At 41.1% G+C, this 23,758-nt stretch overlaps 1 protein-coding gene across 1 annotated transcript in view; it reads left to right on the top strand.

Moving 5' to 3' along the window:
- ARHGAP10 (Rho GTPase activating protein 10) overlaps window positions 1-23,758 on the top strand; it is a 178,051-nt gene that overhangs the window by 131,512 nt on the left and 22,781 nt on the right. Inside the window, exons 19-20 of the mRNA XM_015418456.1 lie at window positions 6,487-6,637; window positions 18,307-18,466. Of these exons, the coding sequence (XP_015273942.1) occupies window positions 6,487-6,637; window positions 18,307-18,466 (311 nt within the window). The remainder of the gene's footprint in view (window positions 1-6,486; window positions 6,638-18,306; window positions 18,467-23,758) is intronic.

Genomic DNA, 23,758 nt, shown 5'->3' with positions numbered 1-23,758 from the left:
ATCAAATAAATAAATAAATACATAAATTTAACTCGAATTGATGCACGAAACAGATGTGCAATTATGCCAATAGGTGTAGGAGCAGAGAAGCCTTAGACTTATTCTGTGACCTTGAATGGTCTTGCTGTTGACTAATTTAAAAGTTCCTAAGAGAGTGCAACTTGTTTTCAGTTCTAATGTCTGATCTTCTGTGGAAGGTGATCTAGACATCTATACTATGTGGATTCTCCCGTTGTCAGTTAAGAAAGATAAAGCAAGCAGATTAGGTAGATGGCCCAAATCATGTTCCAGGCTTGATATTCTTTAGCTGTGTACAGGCAACCTAAAGTTTGTTATCCGTCCTTTTGTCTTTTTCCACTATCTTGGTAGATAAGAAAAAACAAACAAACCACATAGTTCTGAAGTGCCTGTTTATTTTAATCAATCTATTCATATAAGCAGTGTTTAGAAAGGCTGTGGAATAGGATTGAGTACAGAACTAGTGAATAAAGTATAGTTTTTAAAAATGAATTGTCAGGAAAAGCTAATTTGTTTTGCTCATGTCTTTACCAGAAGTAGCACTTTTAAAACATTCTTGATACTGAGGTAGTAGTGGAAAGTACCAGATGAGTCCACTATATTTGTTCATACCTTTGGCAGGTGTTAATATTTCAGTCCTGGTATATTTGTTAACTGTCTTTTATTCTTCAAATAATAGCTACTATTGGGAATGTTCAAGTCATGAATTGTTAAATGGGGAATATGATCAGAACACAAAGAAAGCTGCAGCCTTTGTACCAAGCGTACTACTTTTAGAAAAGGCTGAGTTAACAAATTCATAAATTGCAAGTGATGAAAGACCATATGTTAGATTTTAACCTTGGATTTTTAAAACAAGGTTTCATAGCTGGCCATCTTACCAGTAATTTTTTGTGCTAGTGATTATGGGACAAGTATACACAGGCTTTTATAGTTACATTTAATCCCATTCAGCAAGAATGTGCACATGAACACCCAGTGTGCATAGAAAATGCTACAATTGTCTACTTTATTAAAATGGCACAAGGTAAAATGGACCTATGTATCATTCCATATGCATTTTTGCATATTAGAATTACTACTGCTGCTGTTAGACCTTTCTTCTCCCATGAAATTAAGGTTTCCAGGATGCCTTCCATCCCCAGACATGTACTTGCTTGGCTTAAGAAGTTTGGACCCAGTTGCACATATAAGCAGTAGTAGTCTTTTAAACACAGATTTCTGTGTTACTCAGAGTGCAGTGGGAGGACCAAACTACATAATATGTTTTTTTAACATGTTGGGTCCAGGTTCCATGAAGCTGACTCCCTTTCCTGGCAACCACAGAGCTGGTTTGGAGGATGTCATTTTAAATGTCTGTGGGGGCCCAATTCAGCTTGAGACCATGGCACGGGGAGAGGAAGGGCTCCTGCTTCCCCCCCCCCCTGCTCTTTTCCTGACCTGAAGTGTTCCCAGAGGGCAGCTCCAAAATAGGGCAGGTAACTTCCCCCAGGTCTGTTTTGGCTTGGGAAAATGGTGTGTGTTGGGGGGGGGCAGGAGGTCATTGTGTCCTTATGTCTTGTTCCCAAGTTGAATCCCACCACCACCACTTTTAAGAAGAAGAAGAAGAAGAAGAGATTGGATTTATACCCCGCCCTTCACTACCCAAAGGTGTCTCAGAGCGGCTTACAGACTCCTTTCCCTTCCCCTCCCCACAACAGACACCCTGTGAGGTAGGTGGGGCTGAGAGAGCTCTTGATAGAAACTGCTCTTTTTCAAGAACAGCTCTTATCAGAACTACGGCTTGCCCAAGGTCATCCAGCCAGGGGCAAGTGGAGGAGTGGGGAATCAAACCCGGTTCTCCCAGATTAGAGTCTGCACACTTAACCACTACACCAAACCACTACACAGAACATTTCCATAGCTGCTGTGTGGCTGAGGGGAAACCAAGGCAGGTTGTTTAGAAAATGTTATGTAGTTTGGCCCTCACTTGTGATTGTACACAGGACCAGAATCCCAAAGTTGGAGGATGAGGCAGTGCTAAAGAAGAATTATAAAGCAGTATTTGTGTACAGTTCCCACCTGTCCTATGAAACCCTATCTGACAGCCAAGGGAGAATTTTGTTTCAGAGGGTAGCCATGTTGATGGACAATAGGAGAGCCAGATTCGAGTCCCATAGCACCTTAGAGACCAACAAGATTTGGGGGCATAAGCTTTCGAGAGTCAGAGCTTTGATTCTTGAATGTTTCTACCCCCAAAATCTTGTTGGTCTCTAAGGTGCTATGGGACTCGAATCTTTTCTTTGTCAGGATTTAGATTTCAAACACTATAGGACATTTTTATCTACACTTCTCAACAATGTTTAAATTATTACAGGTTTTACTGGTTTAATAAAACCTGAAAATTAAGAGGGAAATTTAAACCCAGTAATAATCTCTGATGAGAAATGACAGTGTTGATTCATTGAATAATTAAATTTACATTCTACAGATACTTGTGATATATATATATAAGCCAGCAATTTAAAGTGGAAAAATGTCAAGTTATATGTATAGCAACCCCATGGGTATCCCTGCAGATAGTTTATGTGGCAAAAAGTCTTGTTCGCTACAAAGTGGTATTTCTATGATTTTTCATATTTTACCTTATGGCCTATGGCTGTAAGGATGGCTAGCAAAATCAATAATACCAATAAAAATAAAATGTTTAAAAACAACAATACCTTTATTAAGAATATAAAATTAAACCAAAGGTTAGGTCCCACTAGATTTTCCACGGGTAGAAAAGGAAAGAGGACTGGAGTCCCCTTGGGAGCAATGTTCCCTCTAAGTTGTGGTCTTGTGAGCAAAAATTCTACTTTGTGAGCTACTGGGAATAAAGTTGTGAGCGAGCGATTTGGCTACTGCATAAATTCGTTTACCCTGGAGCCATCCTTCCTGAACTAAGGCAAAAATGTATGAGCCAGAGGCTAAAAAAACCCATATAGGTACAAGTTGCTTTCCACTTTTGACTAGATGGGGCTTTTTGTGAACTACCCACCAGAAATAAATAATTAGCCTTGCTTTCCAGTTTATCATTAATTATGTAAAGAGTGTGTGTTTCTGGTTCTGAAAAGCAGGAAGTCTGTTTAGAACTCTTAGATAAAACTAAGACAAGAGACCCTTAGTACCAGAAAGTCATCGTTGTCTCATGTAAAGTTGTTGAATCTCTAGTAGTAACTACAGTTATTTAAATGTTGAAATTAAACAGTAAAACACCGGTCACATACTCTTATCCCTTTAAATTCCTTCCCTTTCATTTGTAGTCTGGAGTAGGAACACTTTGATACAGAATTATTTTATTAACCCCCTTATCAGTTAACATCTGGTATTATTTTATATCCATATAGGAGGGTCCACTTTTATACCATGTACTGATAAGATGGCTCTCTGGTACCCAGCAGAGTCTGCCCCCCCCCCGCAAATGCAATTCCCTTCAATCACTCTTTACCAATGTCGGCAGTACCTTCATATCCTTCTGGAACTCTTCCCCCCGCCCCCCGTTCTCCACTAAACATGCTCTACCCTGCTATCCAGTTGTCTCATGATGCTAGGCAGCAATCTGGATTCCACAAATGAATTAATCCAAAATGGTTGAAGAAGTTACTTTAGATTTAAAAGGCAGTAAGGCTACTCACTACACCTTGTTTCCAGTAGTACAATAGAACTTACTATTGATGCTTGTGATTTAGGGCCATGTTCTTAAATGTCTTGGCAGAACAAGTTCTGTTTTCAGAAGTGACATGAGAGCCAGTGTATTATGTATTATGCTGCACGTAGTGGACCACAGGAAGAAGTTTAAAGTTTAGCTTTGGGACTTTCCTACCTCTTCCAGGAAGGTGGTGGTATCCTCATAAGGAAGCCAGTGTTCTGCAAGTTAGAGTCAGCCACAGGATATTGCTGCTGCTGCATTTCAGGTTGAGCTGCTCAGGGGCCATGATTATACCAGAGCAGACCTGACTTGTGTTTATTTTTATCTTCTGTACTTTAAGGTCAAATATTGCGTGTTATTGGTACGATGCCTTTGGGAACCATGACGTGGCCCTTCACAGTAGCTAGGCTTGTGCTTTTCTTCCACAGTACAACACAGTGGCTTCCCTGAGCTATTATTAGGACAGTCATTTTGGACTTGCAAAGCAGTTTCACTGCTTCATGATTATTTCCCAAGTGTCGCATGCAGGGCTTTTATTGAACTAATGTTTTCAACCATTTTGGATAGACTCATTAGTTGCATCTTGCCTTTTACCGTATTTGCTTTGCTTACATTTGTAATTCATTGTGTAATTGTTTTAGCTTGTATTATTAATGGTTTGATGGTGTTATTTTTATTTCTTATTATTTCTAATTCCAATTACTTGTTAGAGGTGTAATGAAATATTTGCATGTGACTGAACCCCCCCAAACAACAACAACAACCACCACCAAATCCTAATCATGCAGAATGAAAACCGTATGCCCTGTGTGGCTTTCTTTAGACGACAAAATGCCTTTCCCCATCCACCTCACTGATTTCATATCAGAATATTAACTTGGCCATTCTGTTGGTTAGGTATCTTTTTTCACCCCTCCCAACACAAATGTGTATGCACACAGCTGCTCTCTCTCTCTCTCTCTCTCTCTCTCTCTCTCTCTCTCTCTCTCTCTCTCACACACACACACACACACACACACACACACACACTATTTCTACATGCTGAAGAAGAAATGCATAGTGCAAAAGAAATAAACATAAAAAGGCACCCAACAACATGCTCTTTAGGGTATAACTTTTGTCTCTAAACATATACATAGAATGTGTGCATGCATGCACCCCCCCCCCCCAATGGCTCTAGCTGGATTGTTGATTAGATATTGATGTCAAGTGTGCCCTTGCTAGGCTAAGTTGACAGCATTTGCTGTACCAATATTAGAACAAAGAGAGGGTGGGCGGTGGCGGCTGCGGCTAAAGCTACAGTAAAGGCAAAATACAGAAGTTGTAACATGTCAGTGTGTATTGAAGGATTCTGTCCCCATGCAGAAAGTGCCTATTTGGAAGAAAAGTCTTTGCTCTTGTGTCTGCTAGGTTTGCCCAAGGCACCAGGAAAGGAGCACGTGGTAGGCTGTTGATAGGAACCTGTCTGTCTATTTCTGTAGCAAATAGTAGTTATATAAACAGGAATGCTGGCAGATATTCATTTAATGGGTTTATCCTCCAGTTCTCTCTCTAAATATCCATGAAGAGGCTTGTGATAATAAAATCCTAAGAACAATACTTTTCAGTTTAGAAAAGAGACGACTAAGGGGGGGGACATGAAATGATAGAGGTTTATAAAATTATGCATGCGGTGGAGGGAGTTGAAAAAGAGACATTTTTATCCCTCTCCCGAAATACTAGAACATGAGGGCATCCAATGAAGCTGATGGGCAGTAGGTTCAGGATGGGCAAAAGGAAACACTGTTTTACACAGCAAGTGATTAAAATGTGGAATTAGCTGCCAGAGGATGTAGTGACAGCCACAGGCGTAGACAGCTTTAAAGGGGGATTAGATAGATTTATGCAAGATAGGTCTATCAGTGGCTGCTGTCCATGGTGACTGAGGGGAACCTGCAGATTCAGAGGCAGTCAACCTCTGAACCCCAGGGCCATGAGGCAACAGCAGGGGAAGGCCTCAGCTTCTACATCCTGTTGGTGGCCTTCAGAGGAACTGGTTGGTCACTCTGTGAGACAGGGTACTGGACTAGATGGACTACTGGTCTGATGCAGCAGGGCTCTTCTTATGTTCTGGTACAACAAAAAAGGACACCCCCACTCCAACTGGAACAATTTAAATGGCATCAGTGTTTTAGTGATCACATATTAGAGATGAGCGTTAATTTAGAGGTGTGTAATCACTACAGTGTTTGTGATGTTATGTGTTCCAGTAGTTAATAACTATGTGCATTGTTGCTGAGTGTAATGACTGCATTTGAGAAAGTTGAGTAAGCTGTTCTTTCCTTTAGCTCTCTCTGGGGGAAAGATAACCAATCCCCAAATAATGCTAATTGGAAAAATATAGCAGAAGGGAATATAATCCTTTGACTGTCATCAGCTTTGATAATTATGATGGAGGCTCTGGCAAAAAATACATGGCTTCAGTGAAATGGTAGAACCTCTCTCTTGGCTTGGTGGCTCATAAAGAAATATTTCGCTTTTCCTACCAGCTGGCAAGCTCAGTTTCACATACCTAAGTCTGTGGATTAAGTGATTCACAGAGCAGTTAATGTGTAGACTATATTTTTATGCTTTAAAATTGTATTTATTATTTTTAAGGAGTCATGGCACAATCCCAGAATTTGAAGAATGGAGTTTTGGCTCCTTTCTCCCTTGAACAGAATCCAAAGCAAATGTTATTTGATAATGGTTTACAGTTGCATTAATACAGGTTGCTGTTGATAGTAAATAATTAATGCCTGTTATGCTCTTTATTACAGATTTTCCAAACTCTGCCTGATGCCACTCTTTCTGAGCCAATCTCTGTGTCGGTGTCCCCTCCAAATGCCCCACCACGACAATCAAGAAGACAAGGGCAACGTAATAAGAGGCCCGTTGCTGTATATAATCTCTGTCTTGAGCTGGATGACAGTAAGATGTTAATTATATTTTCTATCTTGGCAGCAGAGTGGAGTTGCAGTATATCTTGTGTCATCAGGGCAGCCTACAGTAGTTTTCCATTTCACTGTTTCGATTATCTTTTTTTTTAAATTAGAAAATGGAGAGAGGAAGCAGGAAGGGTGCATTCTTATGACATAGTGCTGTATATATCTGGAACTAAAGGAGAACTTCTGTTCTTCTTAACACAGTGGCTCCATTTTTTAAGTCAAATCTGTGTGACCTCAGATGACAATTATACCACTGTAAGATAAATGGAAAAAGATAGGAACCAAAAGAAAAGCAAGTGTTTCATGAACAGACTGCTAATGCACTTGACTGTTCCTTTTCATGTGAACTGGAAACTCAACTCTGGTGAACTACTAATATTATACTAGATTCTTTACAAACACAAAACATCAGGCAGTCAAAATAATTGAATATGGCCTATCAAGTAGCAACACTGGGCTAATATGTAGCTCTTCAATTAGAACAGAAAGGTATATGAATGATATTTTCAAGTGTTCCCTATAACATTTGTCATTCACTGAATGCTCGCATTTTATATACTATTCTTGAGAAATGCTTGAATTTAGTAATGCATTGCTATCTCTTCATCTAGTTTCTTTCCTTTTTACCATTAGTTAATTACAAGTGGGGTACCTGTGTGGACTTGGGGGGTGGTCCTCATCTACCCATTCCCTCTGTTCCTCTTGCTTTCACTTTTCCCTCCTCGGCAGTGCCTGAAACCTCTCCTCCCCTTCTTTAGTATCTCTTTCTCCTTGCACCAAAATGCATACCTTTTTCTGTTTCTTCCCTGGCAATCTCTGTTCTTCTCACCCACTTACCTTTTCTGTTTCCCTTTTCCATCCTCAGCTTTCTTTTTTTACTTTTTTTTTTTGCTCCTTCTCACTCCAGGTTTACCTCTCCTCCCTCTGATCTTTTACTTTTTTTAGATAGTCCCCCCCCCATACTAACTGAAGTTTGGAATTTTGGCAATATTAGTTGGTGGTTGCCTATGAACCCCCAAAATAGTCATCAAGACTTCACAACGTAGTTTTGAGAGATATTACAGTCATCCTTTTCTTAAAGAAGCATGCAGTGGTTCTATGATTTTAGTTTTTTAAAGCACAATTGTTTACTTTTTGTTACATTTCATATTTTTCTGCAAACCAGAGACTTCTTCCAGGCTAGTAGAAAAATTTCCCATGACTGTCCTGGCTCCATTGTGTGGATTTTTTGATCCTCACTCTACAGCCCAGTTCAAAACATTTGTCTATATAAGAATGGTGTACAAATCATTGTTGCTAGCATGGAGGTGAAATTGGATGGATTTTAATATAGGATTACATACCCAAATGATAAACTGCTGTAAGTCAACTATATACTGACAGATGAAAGGTGCAAACAAAAGTAATGAATGTGGATTCTAAAGACATTTAGTGCAAGATGGTCAGACATCTGGCTTTAGAATTTATGTGCAAGAGAGACTTCTTACTTTCAGTACTTTTTACTCTGTATCAGTTATGTTCAGTATCTACAGTAGCTAAGGAAGGTGTTAACACTCTCAAATGTACTGATGAATTCTAATTCAGCAATTTATCTCTGGAGTCTCCCTTTGCAAGTTCCTTCACTGAAGAATGATGACTAGGTCAGCTAAAGAATGTCTTTATTCCCCCCCCCCAGTAAAATATCTATGTGTGCATTTGCATGTTTGGCCCTGATCACACGGGCCAGATAACGCGGGGGGGGGCATGGTTATTTGCGCTGTCATAATTTGAGCCACCACTATGCGATCAGATGCGACGGTGGCGAACCACGTTTTTTTCGTTGGTGCGTGTTTCCGGCACGCTTCACTGAGGCAAGAGGAGCGCGCTGGAGCGATCAGACGGAGACAGTCCATCTACACCCTGTAGCAAACTGTTTGATAGTAGCCTTCCCCAGGTACTTTTTAACTCCAGACCTTCGGCGGTACTCTACAGGGTAGCAGTGGGTGCACGACACTTGCCAGATGTTTCCATCTGCTCGTGCCCGTATAATCCGCCCAGCATTTGTGATTCTCCGTGGCAATTTCTGCGTGTGACCGGGGCCTTTGTTAATAAGGGCCTGCCACATGCTATTCCTGCTTGCTTTCGTCGATTCACAGAGCTGACAATTGCTAGCCTTGATTATATGTTCCTTGCATTGAATCCCAGGGTTTGGTTGGATATCCTCCTACATACTTTCCCCTAGCTTTTCAGCAGGTGCCTTATGTGAGCTGGCAGAGATGACTGATGTGGTGTTGGGTACCACCAGACTGATTGTGCTGGAGAACTCAATAATAACGGCCTTAGCAGGCTATGCTTAGTACTTCATGGTTGCCGCTGGGCTGTCATAGATTCTGATATGTCCAGTGCATGAAAAATATCATATTCTGGATTTAATCTGTTCTGAGCAAATACCTGGTTCTAATGAGGGGTTAGGAAAACAACCAGTGCCATAGATGGGTAGTTGTGCCGCCTCCTATCCACAGGGGCAGTGAGCTGGTTAAAATGGTCTGTCTTCAGAGACTAAAGGATCTGGTTGGATTCCAGAATGCTCAGCAGGGATTTTGAGGGTCTTAATGGTAATTCAGCTGGAGTCTTGATAGGGGCATGGAGTGCCAGGCTCTGTAGGTATGGTTTCTCCTTAGCTTTTCACCCCTAGGTAGAAAACTAGCCCCCCTGGTCATGTGGCATTCAAGGGCTAAAGAAAGTTGGAAGACATCTTAATTATCATTGATGCAAAATGGGCTGAATCTGATACAGTATGCTATAGAGGAATTAGAAATCTTATGAGTAGTCGGTGCAGGAGAAGCAATACTTCTCTGCTACTGTTGCATCAGTTGGCTCATGTTCAGCCCAATTTTTTTAAAGGTGTTCATTAATTGTTGACTCCAAGTATATAATCCTAGAACATCAGATAATTGCTTATCAGCTGTGATGACTTTGTGCAATTCTTTGCTGATAAAATGTCTCAAATCTGCTCTGAATGTCAGTTGCTGATAGATCATGTACTGGACACATCTGAAATGCCATCTGGTCCTGTTTCTATGAATAGTTTTAGTCTACTTTCCCTAGGATTTTAGGGGTGTGAGGGCCACCACATGTGGCCTAGACTCCATCCCCTCTTGTGCTATTAAAGAGCATATGATAAATATAATTTGTACTTCAATCTCAAAGAGGGGCTTCCCTAGGCCACTAAAGCAGGCTGTTCATAAAAAGGTAACTATAACATAACAGACTGTGTTTGATGGAAAGATTGGAGCCAATTGGAGCCCAGTATCAAACCTCTTTTTTTTTTTTTTGAGAAAATAGTTAAGAGAGTGATGGCATAACAGCTGCAGCATTGTCTGAATGACACATTTGACCCTTTTCACTTTGGCTGGCTATGGAACAAGAAATGGCCTTGGTAGCTTTGATGGACAGTCTTTATTTATAGATTCAGGTGGGTAGCCGTGTTGGTCTGAAGCAGCAGAATGAAGTTTGAGTCCAGTGGCACCTTTAAGACAACTTTAATGCCAGTAAGCTCACAAAGTAGAATATTTGCTCACAAGACTCCACAGGTTAGAGGGAGCATTGGTTACGCAGGTTACAGACGTATATGTATGAGAGAAGGAGTATCCAGTAAGCAATGCCTGATACCTTGGCTAATGTCTGTCTTAGCAAGTCCATTGTGGCTGATGACATTAGAAAGCTACAGAGGCCTGGGAGCAAGAATTGTTATTGTTCAGAAAAGGCTGTAGATCACTCGTTTTATTAGAATGGTTTCAGCTGATACTTATTTATCACAGGCCTGAGTCAGTATTATCAGTGTGTGTGTCAAGTGCCAGTAAGTTGCTTCTGACCTACAGTGACCCTACGAATTAGTGACTTCCAAAACATCCTACTGTTAACAGCCTTGCTCAGGTCTTGCAAACTGAGGGCTGTGACTTCCTTGAATGAGTCAATCCATCTCACGTTGGGTCTTTCTCTTTTTCTGTTTCCTTCAACATTCTTAGCATTATTATCTTTTCCAGTGACTCCAGTCTCCTCATAATGTGATGGAAGTACAATAACCTTAGATTAGTCATTTTAGCTTCTAGAGGGGGTTCAGGCTTCATTTGATCTAGAATCGACTTACTTGTCTTTTGACAGTCTATGGTATCAGTAAAACTCTCAGCAAACACCACATTTCAAAGGAATTGACTTTCTTCCCGGCAGCTTTCTTCATTGTCCAAATTTTACACCTGTACATAGTAATGGGGAATACTGTGGTATAAGTTATCTCAGTCTTGGTTGCCCTTCCCAGTCTCAGTCTCCTTATGATTTCTTGGTTGCAGTCTCCCTTTTTCGTTGATGATGGAGCCAAGGAATAGAAAGTCTTGGAACAATGCCAATGTCTTCAACATCAACCTTAAAGTTTTGTAATTCTCCAGTAGTCATTACTTTTGTCTTCTTGATGTAAACCTTCTTTGGCACTTTCTGCCTTAAGTTTCATCGGGAGTTGTTTCAAGTTTTCACTATTTTCTGCCAGTAATGTGGTGCCATCTGCATATCTCAGATAGTAAAAGTTCTTTCCCTCAATTTTCACGCCACTTTCATCTAAATCGAATCCACTTTTCCTTATGATATGTTCTGCGTGTAGTTTGAACAGATCCTTGCCTTACACCTTTGTTAATTGGAAATCATTTTGTTTCTTCATATTCTGCCCTAACAGTCACCTCTTGTCCAGAGAATAGTTTGCACATCAGAACAATCAGATGCTGTGGCACACCCATAGCTTTTAAAACTAACCATAGCTTTTCATGATCCACACAGTCAAAAACTCTGCTGTAATCTATGAAACACAAGCTGATTTTCTTCTGAAATTCTCTCATAGGCTCCAGTAACCAATGTAAATTTGCAGCATGATCTCTCAAATGCCTCTTCTTTTTTTCTGAATCCAGCTTGAAAGTATTATCAGAGATCAATATAAAATACTTCTACATTTTTTTCTAAAGAAAAGACAGACTATGTGATCCTTTCCTTAGTGTTAATAATCTCCTTAGCAGTTCAGTCTGTTAACTGGGCTGCGGTCACACACACTAAATAATTCACTTTCAATCCACTTTCAGTGCACTTTCCAACTGGATTTTACTGTGTGAATTAACAAAATCCAGTTGGAAAGTGGACTGAAAGTAGATTATTTAGTGTGCGTGACTGCAGCCTTGATGAAGCTTCCTTTTCTCACTTTGGCTCAGACTTAGTGGAATCTCTCTGCTTGTATTTGGTTTCTCTTTATATGGTAACTCTTGGATTTATCATATCTTGGCATTTTAATTTTGAGGTCTAAATTAGCATCCTGACATACTATCTGTGACTCTGCTGTGAACTGTTTTCTACAGTTTGATGAGACTGTGATTTCTTGGTCCTTTTATTTTTAGCTACCTTGATGAAATGTTTATGTAGGGAGATGCTGTACATCTGTAGCTTTTTTCCCCCTTTAATTTGAAAACATTAGGCGTGGTTCAGTATTCTTCTAGCCAACCTGAGGGCTGCCTGAAGATGTTAATACAGTTCCTTCTTATTTTAGCACAGGTGTTCCAAAGCTAGCAAGCAGCCTGCCTTAAAGTGAAACAAGGTGAAGGTTTCAGAAGAGACGAGGGAGTGGTAACAACTAAGCAGATGCCAGATGTCAGCTGCCAGCAGCAGCTGCAAAGACACACACAGAATGTGCTTCTTATAGGGAGTGGTTTTTACATCCCAGCCCTATCCTCTTCTCCTGTAATGCTGGAAGGCAAACATGAGCAAGCAGCAGTGGTAAGGTGTGGCAGTTAAGTAACTGGCTACAGAATATAGATGCATGTGTATGAGAGAGGGGAGACGAAGCAAGTTTGTCTAGAGCAGTGATACACAGTGGCTCAAGAACAATGCAGGGCTCCTTGACATGTCACCTGTGGCTTTTCTGGCCATAATGATCCAACGTGGCACTTGTCCCATGTTTGAGGAAAGTGGGCAAGGCCCTTCCCCAGTGGGGCTTTGCAGCTGGTAGTTGGTACCCCCCTAGGAACAGCTGCTGCAGAAGAATGAGTAAGCTGCAAGGTTCCCTGTGGTGCAGGAGTCCTCCAGTGATGGAAGAAATGTCATTTTTTTTTAACTTGAAGGTAATTATGAATGTGCCTCTGTGTGAGCTGTGAAGTGAGCTCCACTGGTGTAGAGGATATGTGAGTATGTGGATAGAAGAGGGGAAGTGGAATCCCTGCACTGACCCCCGAACACTTCACTCATTCTTGTAGAGGAAAGCAATTTTTCTTAGTCATGAAAGGAGCTCTGCTAAAATCACTTTGGGAATATCAGTTGGGTTTTTCCTAGAGAATTTATATACCACCTAGAAACTCACATAGTAGGACCAATATAATGAAATCATTAAAAAGCAACGCAAGAATTATCAGTATTGAAACAAGGCATGAAAAAAAGCATGAAATAATGTTTAGTAGCCTAACATGTTTTCTGTAAAGCATCCCTAAGGCTAGTAAGGTAAAGGTAAAGATTCCCTTGTTCGAAAGCCAGTCGAGTCCGACTCTAGGGTTGCGGTGCTCATCTCCGTTTCAAAGCCGAAGAGCCAGCGCTGTCCGAAGACGTTTCCGTGGTCATGTGGCCGGCATGACTAAACACCAAGGCGCAAGGAACGCTGTTACCTTCCCATCGAAGTGGTCCCTATTTATCTACTTGCAATTTCTTGCTTTCGAACGGCTAGGTTAGCAGGAGCTGGAACTAGAGACGGGAGCTCACTCTGTCATACGGCAACTCGGGTCTCGAACTGCTGAACTACTGACCTTCCATAGCCTGCAGTTCAGCGTCTTAACCACTTGAGCCACCGCAGCAGACAATAAAACAGCTAAAAGATAGAACCCTCAGTTAAACGCCTGGGTGAAAATAAATGTTTTAGCTTGATGCCTACAGGGTTGTAAGGGAGGTACCAGGTGAGCATGGTTGTGTGCATTTGTTAGCAACTAAAAACAAAACAAAACCTTTAACACTTAATAGGGAATGTGAAAAACATGAAGGCATTGAGATGGAGGTTAGTTGAAATCCAGGTACACCAAAAACATTTTCTTCCACCAAAGAGCTTTTACAAAGTTTTTTTGGGGTAATTTCAAAGTCGCCTCCCCCAGTCACCCCAGTTGCTACAGCAGTAGGTAAAAGTCCTTTTATCATGTGAAGGGTTGCATTTGAATGGGAGAACCCTGGTCTCAAAACCCCATTGAACTATAAAGGTGTAGGTAGCGTCCTTACAGCCTAATCTGCCTCACAGAGTTATTATGAGGTTAAAATGCTTCTCTGAATTCTACAGAGAAAAGGGTAGGAAGCAAATATAATAAATAAAGCTTTGCCATCCGTATGTTACAATGTATTAAACTAGGTATTTTTTCCTCTCCTTAAAATATGTAATGCATTGCCTTGGTGAAGGAGTTGAACAGCTGTTGTCCACTTGGAACTTGGAACTTTTGATATTCAAATGGACAATACTTTGCAGTAATGTAATTCAATCTCATTTAAAATATATATAATAAGGAAGGCCTTTAGACCATTTTGCATATAGCATGCGGAAGCCTATATTTAAGTATTATGTTTGAAAATTAAAGTCTGTTGTCAATGCTAGAGAGATGTTGCAGTAGTAACTGAAACAGTTCCATGGTCTCTAGTTGTGGAAGCAGATGTCATTTTTGAGTGTGTGCTTCAGATACAATGTGTGTTGAATTCTCTTCAGAGCTTAATTCGCTTCAGAACTGTACTCTTTAAATATGGCATCTTGGTGAGAGGTGACTTGAAATCTGTTCTAAAGTTGATGTCCATATGAAGGTGTTTCTTCAGAACAAGCAGATTTTACAAAGGCTTCAAGGAATCTGGGCATCATTGTAGCCTGGAGCCACTCCTGTCTCAAAAGCCAAGTAGTAGCATTGAATGTGTTGTGCCACTGCCTCTTGTGTTGAGGGTTGCTTCTGTGCCACACCATTCTTCTTCCATTTGGGTACTCAACCCTTTGCAGAATTCATGCTACAGGACAGCAGCCGTGGGATGTTCCTCACCAACTAGCAGCACTTTATGTTATTGAATGAAAGTGTACTGTGTTGTCACCCAAGTTGCTGATCATGTTCAGACTGGAGTTACTCTGTATAGAACAGCAGGGAGCTCTCTGGTCCAAATTGATACACTTACCTTTTCCTCCTGGCAACAGTATCACTGATTTTTCTCCACTTAGCTGTTTTCTGGGATTGTCTCTGGAGAAAAGGTGCCACTGGAAAATATTTCCACAATGTATCACAATTGTTGTTAACATGGCTTAATTGAGTTTACACAGACACAACAAAAGAGAGACTCTCACATGCAGTTGTTTTCTATAGGGTGTTGGAATATTTTGGTTGATGGAGAAAGATACTTCCCTTTTGATGTCTGCTGCAGTTATGAGATATCTGTGCTACTTCACACTGTAAATTAATTTACTTTGACTTGTATTGATGTTGTAACCTAATTTGTCTCTCTTGCTACACAAACTAATTCATGTTGTCTTCAGCTGACCTTTTTGGACTGGGGTTTGTTCTAAGCATAGTAATGTAACTTAATAAAAGGATCTAAATCGCATACCATTGGATTTTTTTAAAAAAAGCTTGTATGCTTAATGTATACATCTGTAATGTAATGTATACTTTTGTAATTCCCCTTCACACACACAATATTTGATTATAATATTGTTAACTTGCACCCTCAAAATCTTCAGCTGTAACCCTTACATGCCTGGAAAATATTTGTGAAATTTGTATCAGAGCTTGTCACAAATGCATACTTGAAGTTCAGGCTACATTTCTGTTGTAGTATTTTATTTATTTATTTAGTAAAATGTTGCCATGGCTCATGATGACTTGCAGTATATAATGAAAACATACAATAGTGGAAAAATCCCCCACATCTAATAAAACTCCTGCAACCTACGCTCTATTAAAGGCCCTGGTAAATCAAAATAGCTCTATCATACCTCCTAAGAATTTCCAAGGGTGGCACTCACTTTCTTTGGGGACTCATTCCATAAAGTGGGAACAATCACAGAAAGAAAAAAAATATGGGCCCTTTTTGATCCTGGAATGGGGGAACAACCAGAAAGTAGCAATCTGAAGAGTGGCTGGCACATGGGGGAAAAGACAGTCTTTGGATATGTGGGTCCTGGGCCATGAAGGACATTAAAGGTCATAATCAGGACTTTGAATTGAATTTGGGGATAAACATGAAGCCAGTGAAGATGCTTTGAAATAGGCAGCATGTGTTCTCGGTGGGCCATCACATAGCTATAATCAGGTGTCTTGTTGTAGAAAAAGAGCTGCCGGAGCTCATTAGCATAACTCATTAGCATAACTTATTTGCATATGCCACGCCCCCTGACATCACCGGAAGTGACAGAAGGCCACACCCCCTGACATCACCGGAAGTGTGTCAGAAGGCCCGGCTACTTACCCTCCTGCTTCATCCTCATTCCCAAATGGAATGAGGATCGAAGCAGAGGGCGGGGTAAAGAAGGGGGCGGGGCTTCACCACGTGACGGCCCCGCCCCCTAGAGGTTCTCTTCCGGAGCTCCGTACCTGAGAGCTCCCCCCCGACTAGAGCCCTGGCTATAATCAGGCTGCTTCATTCTGAATCAGTTGCAATTTCCAGGTTGCTTTCAAGAGCAGCCCATCGTAGAGCACTTTGCAGTAATATAACCAAGAAGTTACAAGTCAGCTGAGTCTAGGAAGAGAGAGAACTGGCAAACCAGACATGGCCGGTAGAAGGCACTCCTGGCTACTCCACCAACCAGCTTTTCAAATAGCAAGGCTGAAGAATACACCCACGCTCTTACCCTCCTCTGTGAGTGCCAGCTGTACTCCATCCACTATAAGTGGGACCAATCTCTCTAAAACATCAGCCTCCCCTATTAGCATCACTTCTGTCTTGTCTGGATTCGGCTAGTTCTGCCTTAACCAGGGCCTCAAAACACTGTTTCAGAGATCGAACAGATGCACCTGGAGTCTTAGATGAAATGTAGAACTTGGTGTCATCTGAGCATTGTGCTTCTTGAACATTTGTGTGTGTGTGGCAAGTAGTGGTTCTTCTTCACATTAGAACTCAACAAAGAAACATGTACCCTGACCCCAGTGTAGCTCCAGTAGTATGCAGCTCACCGTGTGATGGGACTAGTGACCCCAGATAGGGGTATGTATTCTAAGCACATCTAGTCAATTCACCGAGCCCAGCATTGCTATTGTGATGTGAATGTGCATCAAGAGGTACACTGGCAATGAATGTGGAAGCCCGCTTCCTTGCTTGGTTTCTTCTAGCTTGAACACAGTACTTTTGTTTGTTTGAAATCAGAAACATGTGCTGCCAGTCATAGAATAAAATCATATTTGTAAATCACATTAATCTCTGTACTGGAAAAAGTCACAAGTGAAACAGCTCTAAGTTAGTTCATAAAGATTACTTATATTATTGTCTAATATTTTAGAATATGTTTCTCATTGTAACATATATGCCTGTAAATTAGATGTAGGTGTATCACACGCAATCTAATTTACTACAAAAGCCTTTGTCATGTCATGCAAATGTGAACCACAGTATCTTAAAATCTCCTGCTCAAGGCATCAGATGCACAGAAGCAAGCTAAACAGCTCTAATGTGCCAGTGAATATGATTAGTTGTGTGTTGAAATGATTCATTTTAGAAACTAGCACTGTCTTCCTTTAATTTGCTACCACCTAATTTATATTCTGGAATTAGCAGGTATTAGGAATAGTGTTCAGATCACTATTTTCACCACTGTATCTGCATAGCTTTGTTTTTATTTTAACCATTCTGATTATTATTTTACAAACAGAAAACCTGCAAGGACTTGTGGGGAAACATCTTATTCTCCCCTCTCCTACTACTTCCTCTGTTCCTTCCCTGAAAGCCCCCATAACCTCTCTCCTTTTCTTGCTTTCTTTTCTCCTTCACCAACCTATCCTTATTAGCCCCACTGTCTTCAGCTTTCCTTCCCACTGGCAGTCTCTTCAGGAAAACTCTGTTGCATGGTGCTGTCTACCTGTCAGGATCAAGCCCAGTTGCTGAACACTGGACCAGGGCCAGTTGCACAATGGGGTACCCTCAAGGACTTGCAGGGGACACCTTTCCCCTGTATCCCCCTCCCCACACTATTTCCTTTCCCCCTCCTTCTGGAAGCTTCCATATCTTTACCTTTTCACTTGCTTCCTTCTCTCTTTCACACTAACCAACCAGCCTTTGTCTGCCCCCCCAGTCTTCAGCCCTATAAAGTGCCTTGCCCCCCCCCACACTGCCTTTTACCGACAGAAACCAAGGCTTGAATGTTGGCAGTACTCGTATGGTTGCCTAGTAACAGCTATAGAGGTCATTGGTTTCTTAAAGTTATAGGTGCTGCTTCTGTTATGGGGGGATTATCCACTTTTTAATATCTAAATTTTGGATTATTCTGCAGTCCTGGGGTTTCTCTTGGGTTTGTAGAAAGATCGGCACTGTCTGTTCATAGCTCAAATCTCCATCCTGAGAATTAGATACAGTGATGCATTGCCATTTGGGTAATAAGTAATTTGATTTGATTTAGTACTTCCCTCTAGTGTTAAAATATTTCTTATTTTCCAGGTGACAGTCTGAGCCCTCCCAAAGAATGCACTCCCACTGGTAGCACGGACTCATTGTCTTCTCAGTCTCCTACAGCTGCCACCCCAAGCAGCCCTCCAGAGATTGAAAAGAATAATCTTATTACAGAAAGCGGTGACATAACAGACTGGGCAGTCAATCTGTAAGTAACTTTATTTCAATTTAAAGCAGGCATGTGATCTAAAAATCTTCTGAGGAACAGATTTCTTCTTCCCCTTGTATGGCAGCATCTAACAGATTGACAAAGATAGCTAGAATTTGTGGTTAATGTTTAAAAATATACATATTTCTTAAACAAGAATAAAACAAAGAAAAGATATCTCTTCATTGTTGTTTGCTGTATGCTTCCAAAACGGAAAAGTTAATCTGAAAAATGTAATTTAAAGAGGGAGGCCCACCTCTAAAGCTAATTGGGTCTGTTCTAGCACCTAGAGAATATCACTCAGGGAAAATATGCAAAAGTGAGAATACTTACTTGGGACATGATGGCAATCATGACAGCCTCACTGGATCCCAATCTGCAGCTAAACCGCCAACACCTGTGTGGGATTTTCAGTTTGCCCTCACCCAACTCATGGGCAGACAGTTTAAAGTGTTAGTGAGCTGAGGCTCTTTGCTTCTAATGCGGCCTTCCTAGAGGTACTCTGTTCATCAAGGAGGGCCACTAAACTCTGCTGTCTACTCTCAGACCCTTCTTACTTCCAAATCTTCAGGGACAAAGATGTCCTGTAACCACAGACCGCTTTTTTCTACCAAAAATGGTCTGTAGTTTTTATATACACCAGTGGTCCCCAATCCTTTTGAGCCTGTAAGCACCTTTGGGATTTTGAGAGGGAGTGGTATGCACCACCCCAGAATGGGTGCTGCAGGAGGTAGAACCAACCACATAGCTCCCTCCTCACTTTGCAAAGGAATTACATGCCAGCCTCACTGAGAACATGAAGCTGCCATATCAAGAGTCTGGCCATTTGTCTGTCAAGGTTGTCTGCATTTTCATTGGAAGCGTGGTCAGCTGCTGGAGAAGGGAGGGGGTGGGCTTCTACTCCAGAACACTCATGTTCCCTCATGCAACAACCCATCTCCCCAGACCATAAGACCAGAACAAACAAAGCTCTCTCCCTGCTTTGCAAAAGAAGCTTGTGGCAAAAGCTGGTCAGGTCAAAAGCTCCATGCCACTGCTCTCACCCTCTTTGCCTCATCATATTCTGCAATGAACACATGAAGGAGCCTGATACAGAGTAAGATCATTGGTCTGTCAAAGTCAGAATTGTCTGTGCTCTGACTGGCAAACATTCTAGATGACAATCAGTTTAGTGACATTCGTGTCATTTAAACCTTCCTCTTGCTTTTCATATTGGTAGGACTTCTATTTCGGGGGGAGGGGAGGCTTTTTAAAGAAAAAAAATTATAAATACTTGTTTCTCAAACAAGAGAAAGAGATTAAAAAGAAATGAAGGAAACTCTGACCGGGGGGGGGGGCGTGGAACAAAACAAAAGGGAGGAGTTTTAAGGGGGGGGGAATAGAACCATACATTGACTAAGGAAAGGATCATCTGGGTTCTTACTAGTCCTCTTGATCCTCTGGGGCTGTGGCTGCTATTGGAGCTGTGGGAGACCCTTTCATTTGAATGAGAGCGGCCAGTAACAAGCCCTACCTTAAAATGGCCCTTCCTACTTTCTAAAAAGCATAGCAAGTGCGAGGGGAGGTCGTGGCGGGCCATGGCTCTCACAGGCACCATGTTGAAGAACCCTGAGGGTACTCCAAGACTCAGGTCCCTTCTGCTTACTTCCCAAATCCAAACTCAAAAGCAGAAGAGGACCTTGCATCCTTTGAATGCTCAGAGAGCAACCATTGTTCTGCCGGAACAACAACCTGTTTTTCTCTGTTATCAAAAAATGTAGCCACCCAACAGTGTCTGAATAGATGTCCGACCATTTTAGTAGATAATTGGGTCCTTGGGTACGATCCCTCCCCGAATGGATAAAAACCTCACTGGATTAAATGGAGCCTTGTTTCACCCTTCCTCAGTAAATTATACAGGGAATGGGGATCAGGGCTTTTTATTTGAGAAAGCCCACAGAGATCTTAGCATTTTAGAACATGCTAGTCAGTGCGAAGCGTAGTTAACATTACCCCAGGACGCTTACGGAGGAATGTATGAAGTGCAGCATCTCCCCCCTTCCCCCTGTTCAGTCTAAAAGTTCAGCCCTCTGTGCAGTCATTTGGAAAAGAGAAATGTGGAATCACAGTGGCAGTCACAGTGGAAGATTGAAGACTTGTGCAGTTGCAATAGTTTTTCTGTGCTGTGTAGCCCAGGGAAACATTCTATTTTGGGTTAAACCTTTATAGAAGGTGAATAATACTAAGCCTTGTTAAAAGAGCGAATCTCTTACTGCCATTCAAAGCACCCAGAAGGAAGCCTATATAGCTGATTGCTTGTTAAAAAGTTACTATTACAGCGTTTGCTATTTCTTCTGTTAAGATAAAGACCTCACCTGTTCAGAATCCGATGTGTCTGTTTTTTAAAACTACTTCTAATCTATCTGTGCCAGTGTGGAAGAGCTTTCAGTCCAGCTGTCTCTGAGGGCCCTAATCACAAATGATAAATTTTCTACACAAGTTTGCCTTTATGTAGAGAATTGTATGTACCCTGAGAAGATCAGGATATCCATGTTTTGTATTTCCAGTTGCTAATAAATCCCCCCCCCATCTTAACCCCGATACAGAATATGTGGTTGTCATTTGATGGGGTACATGTAGTTTCCTACTTGTATGTTCATTATGCAGCTCCAGAATGGTAGAAAGCAGAGCAACATGTAAAACATGAAGGAATGCAAACAGATGGAGAAGGGCCATGGTCTCTCGGGAGCAGCACAGTAATCAGAGTGCCCTTTGAAGTCAGAAAAGAACCTCTGCTATATGATGGGTTATGCAGAAGTAGGTGTTCGGTGGAATTAGAGTGGCAGATCTGGGACCTCAGGGATGTTTTTGGCTTGCTGGAGGCTAGACCCAGCATATACGAGTCATTTTATGAGGTCTTGGTTATCTTTGGGGCAGAGCCATTACCTGATACATTGTGGGATGCTTTGGAGATTGTGCCTCTGTTTTTCAAACATGTGGAAATATTTGGGGAGGGTAGTTATCAGAATACTTTGGATTCACATGCTTTGAATTGCTAGATAATGGGCAGCATCCTGCTAATCCATATGTGGAAGGACTAGTTCTCCATTCTTCTTCATTGCTGCAGCTTTCTGACCTCTGGAGAGATCAGTGCTATGGTTAAGGGACCCGCGTGGAGGAGAGTGTGGAGAGACGATGAATAGAAGTTGTTTCTCCTTTCTCTTCCTCAAGCATGGCTCCCTTGAGGGGAATGGCAATTTCATCCCCTTGCTCTCCTCGTTCTAGCCTGCCGTCCGACCTGGCTTTTCCTCTGTGAGGATTCTGCAACCCCAGGAATGATCTTTCCAGGGATCAGAGGGAGCTGCAGTGATGGAAGGGAGCATAGGAAAACTCCATGTGCCTCCCACACAAGGTTGTTAGGATAGTGACCAGAGTTATATTTACCCTACATCTGAGGTACATCCTGTCAGTTATTGTTGTGAGCTGTCCATGCTGGTATGCTGTGTGCTTAGTACACCTAACATTTCATTTTGATGACAGTAAAAAGTGTGTGAAATTATATGCTATTGAGTAAAACATACAGTTTTCATAGGGACCAGTGACTTAATCCTGTTCTCTTGAAGTACGTGGGAAGTGCTGATTCTGTTGCTGGGTTGATTTTCATTTCCTAAAGTGCTGTCCTGATTCAACAAGGCAACCCTTTAAGTCAGTAGTCTGCCAGAATAAATACCTTGTACTTTATTTTCTTGCAGCTAAATTATCATTCTCAGATGCTTTAGCTTAGACAAGTATTCTAGATTTATGCTTCAAATTTATCAGAGTGGCACGAAAGAGCATTGTGCTAATGTGTTGACTGATTTGCTGAGAGGTTTACAGTTTACATTTAAAGAAACTGCTGTTGCAATGTCAGCTGATTATGTCTCTGAACAAGTGTAGTATTTGAATGTCTCATGTATTATATGTGGTATAAGCTGTTCTGCCTCTCTCTTTTACCCCACACCCTAATAATGCTCCTTGCTTTTTTTCAAAGTAAAGACATCTTGACCTTAAAAAGTCATCCTGCTACAGCTTTAACAACTAGGACTGCATCAGTCTAACAATAGAGCCAGGGATGCATTATGCTCCCCATCCAACAGCTCACATACTGCATAGAAGACACTTAATATGCAAGGAGCGTATATTTCCCAGAGCCTGTGGAGTATTGGATTGCATACTGAATCTAAAGTACATTATATGAGTTATTATTGTAACAGCATTTTAAAATCATAAAAAGTTCAGTGCCTGTCACATGCTCACTTTGACAACTATAGAACTTCAATACTTCTGTGAGCCAAGACTGATTTTTTTTTGTCTAAAGAGTCTGTATAGATGCTGCCCCCTCTCCCTTTTATTGTCTTTTCTCACTGATTTGGGAGATAAGATGATTCTGTTTAGTAGAGTTACCTTAGGAACCAGCCAGATAAACACCAATGAAATCTTTTTTTCAGGAGCTGGTTCCTGGATATCTTGCTTATATGCAGTTAGGTTCCCAACTTTCACACCCTCCCAGGTTTTTCTTTTAATTTAACTGTACTGTACAATAACTCTTCTTGTTGGGAAGAACAGCCTCCGCTTTTTCTGCAGGCGGTGCTCTTGTCTCCATTTCAGTCATCTTCCATATTCACCTGTGATCGTCAAGAACTCTGTATGTTACCACTCTAAGATATCTTAGTGTAGATATTTTTATCTTACCACTTTGGTTTTATGACCCCATGAGAGAAATGAAGCATTATTATTATACGTATCCTTCATCTCAGTTTTATTTCTAAACAACATGTTAGAAGAGGAAATAAGCTGATTTCTAGAGTGTCATGTGAAGTAGCACACCTGGCTATTTCACAGGTAGATTCTTTAATTTTTATCTGTGCACTTGTCTCAATATTTATTTATTTATTTTTTTTAGCGTGCTTCATAATTTTTTAAAATAATTTATTTATTGGATTTCAATATTTCTTTTAGAAAGAATGTTTTTCTTTGCCGTACTTTTGGCCATGAGTTCTTCATATATATCTGGAAACTGTTGCTGACAGAAGCACTGCAGTGATTTATTATTTATTTATTTATTTATTTATTATATTTTTATCCCGCCCTCCCCGCGAATGGGCTCAGGGTGGCTAACAAACAAGGGCACCATGTGCCAAGTATAAAACATTAAAATGCATAAAAACCAACCATTTTATCAAAATTAAAGTGCTCAGTGATGTTAATATTAATAATTTAGTCAAATAAGTCAAGTCAAGATGGTGATCAGCAGATGTTACTCAAGCCCAAATC

The sequence above is a fragment of the Gekko japonicus genome, unplaced genomic scaffold (genome assembly GCF_001447785.1).
Source record: "Gekko japonicus isolate JY-2015 unplaced genomic scaffold, Gekko_japonicus_V1.1 scaffold148, whole genome shotgun sequence".
NCBI lineage: Eukaryota > Metazoa > Chordata > Lepidosauria > Squamata > Gekkonidae > Gekko > Gekko japonicus.
Note: the sequence above shows the minus strand (reverse complement) of the source record. Positions and strands in the feature narration are given on the sequence as shown.